The 4971-nt window shown below is 39.0% G+C and overlaps 1 protein-coding gene across 2 annotated transcripts in view; it reads left to right on the top strand.

The window, feature by feature from the left end:
* Nucleotides 1-4971, top strand: part of DENND5B (DENN domain containing 5B) — a 192394-nt gene that overhangs the window by 120134 nt on the left and 67289 nt on the right. For both annotated transcript variants that reach the window (XM_012806795.2, XM_023514699.1), the window contains one exon: nt 996-1183. In XM_012806795.2, the coding sequence (XP_012662249.1) occupies nt 996-1183 (188 nt within the window). The remainder of the gene's footprint in view (nt 1-995; nt 1184-4971) is intronic.

Raw genomic sequence — 4971 nt, 5'->3', positions numbered from 1 at the left:
CAGCCATATACACCTAAGTTGGTGGGTTCAAATCCAGCCCAGGCCCACCAAACAACAATGACGGCTGCAACCAAAAAAAATAGCCAGGCATTGTGACGGGCACCTGTGGTCCCAGCTACTTGGGAGGCAGAGGCAGGAGACTAACTTGAACCCAGGAGTTGGAGGTTGCTGTGAGCTATGAGGCTACGGCACTCTACCCAGGGGGACAGCTTAGGTGCTGTCTCAAAAAAAAAGAAAAAAAAAGAGAGAGAGTAAAAAAAGGGAATATACTTATACTGTGCTTTGAACTTTTTTTGAAAATAGTGATCTTTAAAAATTTGCAAGACACACTGGTTGAAAATCACTGGGTTAGATACAGGAAGTGTGACTATTAATGCATTTCGTTATGTTTGATTTCTTTTTTTTTTTTTTGGCAGGAGCCAGGTTTAAACCTCCCACCCCCAGTATATGGGGCCAGCACCCTACTCCCTGAGCCACAGGCACCACCCTTATGTTTGATTTCTTGTGCCCACAAAATGAAGGCTAAAATAAATATAATCAGCTAACCAAAGGCTATAACCATGATCATATATATTGTATAAGAAAAAAGGAGCCCCTAAATTGGAGATTGTATGAGTGTGGGTGTATATAAGATTGATCAGTAACAATACACTGTATCTTGTGCATTTTCCCTGGGATAAGTGCCAAGAGCAACTTTATTAGTTCTTGATTCCTCCACACTGTAAGGAACTGTAAATACACATACCAGTGATTTTTAACAAGAAAGAGTGTGATAATTAATGTTTTCCCTCCCATCCTCAGCCCCTTAAAGCCATTCAAATGAAACCGTTTAATTCTGGTGAAATAGAACTGATCTATTTTCTGCATGATCATAATGAAACAATTTGTTTTTAACAGAACTTTTTTTCCTCAAAACTGGTGTTTTCCAAGTTATTGCAGTGATTATCATATTTTTACTTGGACTCTTCCCCTCCCTTTTTCCTTGTTCTGTGCAGATTATCAGCGCCTGATGACTGTGGCGGAAGGCATCACCACACTCTTGTTCCCATTTCAATGGCAGCATGTTTATGTACCCATCCTCCCTGCTTCTCTGCTACACTTTCTTGATGCTCCTGTCCCTTATCTGATGGGCCTTCAGTCAAAAGAAGGAACTGACCGTTCTAAACTAGAACTTCCTCAAGAGGTAAAACTTAAAATGAATCATGAAGCATTTGCTGTTTGTTGATTTAGGTCAAGACTAGTTGTGTTGGCTCGGCGCCTATAGCTCAACCGGCTAAGGCGCCAGCCACGTACACCTAAGGTGGCGGGTTCGAATCCCCAGCCCGGACCCGCCAAACAACAATGACGGCTGCAACCAAAAAATAGCCGGGCGTTGTGGCGGGTGCCTGTGGTCCCAGCTACTTGGGAGGCAGAGGCAGGAGACTCGCTTGAGCCCAGGAGTTAGAGGTTGCTGTGAGCTGTAATGCCACAGCACTCTGCCCAGGGGGACAGCTTGAGGCTCTGTCTCAAAAAAAAAAAAAGACTAGTTGTGTTAGATAACATTATCTTTGTCCAACTTGTGTCTCTTTGACTCTCCTGAGTCTCCCAAGTAGAGTAGGAGTAGAGACTGTGATTCCTGATGGCATCTGCCACATAGTCATTGATTAAACGTGGTTCAAAACAGGACAGTGGCAAATTTTCACAGCTATACATTTGTGAAGACAGAGTAATGGTAGCATGATCTCACTGCTTTATTATTCTAATGACATTTCATCTCTTTTCCTCATAAGTTTTATTTTTAGGCAACATGGCTCATTTTTTAACATCCTTTAAACTCAGGGGGTGAATTTTATTCTTTGACCTCTATCAAATGAAAAACAGTGTCTTTCAGCAAACTAGAGATAGTGGAAAATAGCAAATACTCCTGTATTCTTTGTTTTCAGACATAAAATCAGTTAACAACTTGTTCTAAATGCCAACTTGGCTTGGCAGATGAGAATAAAATTCTAACCCCTTGCTTTTGTGATACCTGGAGATACTTTCTGTGTGTTGTATTTTCTAATGTTATTTAAGAAGAAAATAAGAATTCTTGAAAGCATTTTGAACCTAATTTTTAGCTATTTTTAATGGCACTTAGAATATAAAGCCTTTGAAATGAAATATTGATGAGAGTTTATGAAGGCCTATTAAAAAATATGCAGTGGTTAATTACATTATATTATTCTCTATGTAACTAACACCTTAATAAAATCTCAGTGAATGCTCAGCTTCACTCTTTTTTTTTTAAAGACTGAGTCTCACTCTGTTGCCCAGGCTAGAGTATAGTGGCACCATAGCTCAACTGTAATCTTAAACTCCTGGCCGCATGCATTCCTCGCACCTTGTCCTCCCAGGGTGCTTGGATTATAGGCATGAGCCACCACTCCTGGTGCCTGAGCTTCACTTTTATATGTTCTTATTTTCCATAGAGACTTTCATTTTAATAAGTGTATTTAAAATAACTCACTAAGGCCTATAGCACAGCGTCTAGAGTGCCAGCCACATACACTGGGCCTGGCCTGTTGGAACTGGCCCAGATCTGCCAAACAGCAACAACTACAACAACAACAACAAAATAGCTGGGTGTTGTGGCGGGCGCCTGTGGTCTCAGCTACTTGGGAGGCTGAGGCAAGAGAATTGCTTAAGTCCAAGAGTTTGAGGCTGCTGTGAGCTGTGATGCCATGTCACTGTACCAAGGGCGCCATAGTGAGACTCTGTCTCAAAAATAAATAAATAAATAAAATAACTCACTAAGCCCAACCATTTTACCCCGTAAGAATACTTATAATCATCTATTGCAGTAGTTCTCAACCTTCCTAATGCCATAGCCCTTTAATATAGTTCTGTGGGTCATGACCCACAGGTTGAGAACCACTGATCCATTGCTTACTTCTCATGGCTGTTTCTGCCCCCAAATAACATTTTTGTTTAGGAGAAAATAGCTTAGCTGCATATCATATAAAATACACATAGGAAGTGTCTTATTCTTTTTGGGCTTGTGCATGTTCTCTGCTTTTTCCTCCCTATTTTATCTCTTTATACCTTGAATTTTCTTGTTTTCTCTTTTATTAAATTAATCTAGCATGTTGTTGGCTCAAAGAAGTACATTCTTCATATTTTCAAGGAAAAAAATGAGCTAGCCAGTGCATTTTGTTTTGAAGACTTAAACAGTGACATATTTTAGTTTCTCATATGTTAACCAAGTGATATAAGGGTAGTTCATTTAGATGTATAAGTATTGCCTTTCCATTTTTATATAAGTAACACTGAGACATATTTAAATGCCACCTTGGTATAGTCATAGTTAGAAATTTTTCTCTCTCTGCATGAATTCTCTGATTCTGAAGATAAAGATTCTAAAAACTCTTGTATAATGTCTGCAGTTTTCTGGTTTTTCAGTGATGAGTACATTAATGCTTAGTAAATATCTTCATACATACACACATCTACTCATAGCGTAGAATGATAGAAATAACCTGAATCAGCTGGGAAAAGAGCAGTGTCTCCTTGGAAAAATTATAAATGAGTGCATCATTATTTTAGAAGAAAAGGGTAACAGTGTATCACTTCACTCTGGTGAAGTGACAGAATAATCTGCAATGAAATGAAATAATCTGCTTCACGTAATTTTTGAGAGTAATTTTTAAAAACGACTTCAATGTACACCCTAGTAATGCTTTTCTCTTTCTTTCCCTGAAGACTGTAAAATAAAATAATGGCTAAAAATAGTGACAAGTCTTCTAAAAATAGTTGTAAAAATAACAAGTTTATGAAATGATTATTTTAAGAGGGTATGATTTTAGTTGTGAACTAGCTAATGTAAGTGCAGAGGCTTATCATTAGCCACCCACTCGCTATCCCTATGATTCCAAAATGATAGCTACAAGTAGCCATTTGCAGTACTGTTTTTTAGGGAGTGGGGGTGGAAGGACCTGGCACTGAAGATTAATTGCACAGAGGGGTACCTCATTTTCAGCCTTTCTTACTCATCTTTACAGTGAGTAATAGACAAAAAATCAAGAGAAGAACTGAAACAGAACTACTTTTTCCCTTTTTTTTTTTTTTTTTTTTGGTTTGTTTTTGGTCATTTCTTGCCCTGAGATTCTGAGGGAGTATTTTAAATGTCCTCATCTGGCTTACCCTCACACTGGCATAACTAGACACTGACAGGCTAGATCACTCACTGAACGTGACGAGAGCTGCCTTGGAGTCACAGTCCTGGAGACTCCCTGCTCCTGCCTACAGTTTTGAGATTTCCCCAGATAACTGTCTCCTCAGAACTTTTCTTTTATTCACTAGTTAATCTCAGGCACTATTTGTGTAGGATACAGTGTTAGACATCAAGACAACAGGTGATTTCTGCTTTCCAAAAAAAGTCATTTTCAAATACCAGTAGCACAGGTTTAAAAAATACAGTGAATGAACAGGGGACGTACAGGGACTATACAGAAGATATCAGAATGGCTTTTAGGGTAGGGATAATGGAAAGCTTCATGGCAGAAGAGATAATTGAGCCTCTGTTCTCTTACTTTGATGGAACTTCTGTTTTTAATTAGAAGTAATTACATATTATAAAGGCTTCTGGGCAGTATTAAGCGGTAGAAATATTTAGCTCTAAAACAATGTTAGATTGGGGTATTGAGTAAATTTATTATCATGTATGTAATACTTGAGCTATTCTGATACTGTTTTTAAAATTCAATGGTGTCAAAAGTAAGGAAGCAACTGGTCAGAGTGCCCTGTTGTACAGAGTTCTTATTTGTTTTAGAGAAAGGGCTTTTTGGTTTTCTTCAATAAATTTACATAGAACTGGTTTGGCGCCTATAGCTCAGTGGCTAGGGCGCAGGCCACGTACATCGGAGCTGGTGGGTTCAAACCTGGTATGGGCCTGCCAGACAACAATGACAACAACAACGAAATAGCCAGGAGTTGTGGCAGGCACCTGTAGTCCCA

This window comes from Otolemur garnettii, unplaced genomic scaffold, assembly GCF_000181295.1.
Source record: "Otolemur garnettii isolate 467f Iridium unplaced genomic scaffold, OtoGar3 scaffold00057, whole genome shotgun sequence".
NCBI lineage: Eukaryota > Metazoa > Chordata > Mammalia > Primates > Galagidae > Otolemur > Otolemur garnettii.
The sequence above is the reverse complement of the archived record's forward strand: the minus strand, read 5'-3'. Positions and strand labels throughout refer to the sequence as shown.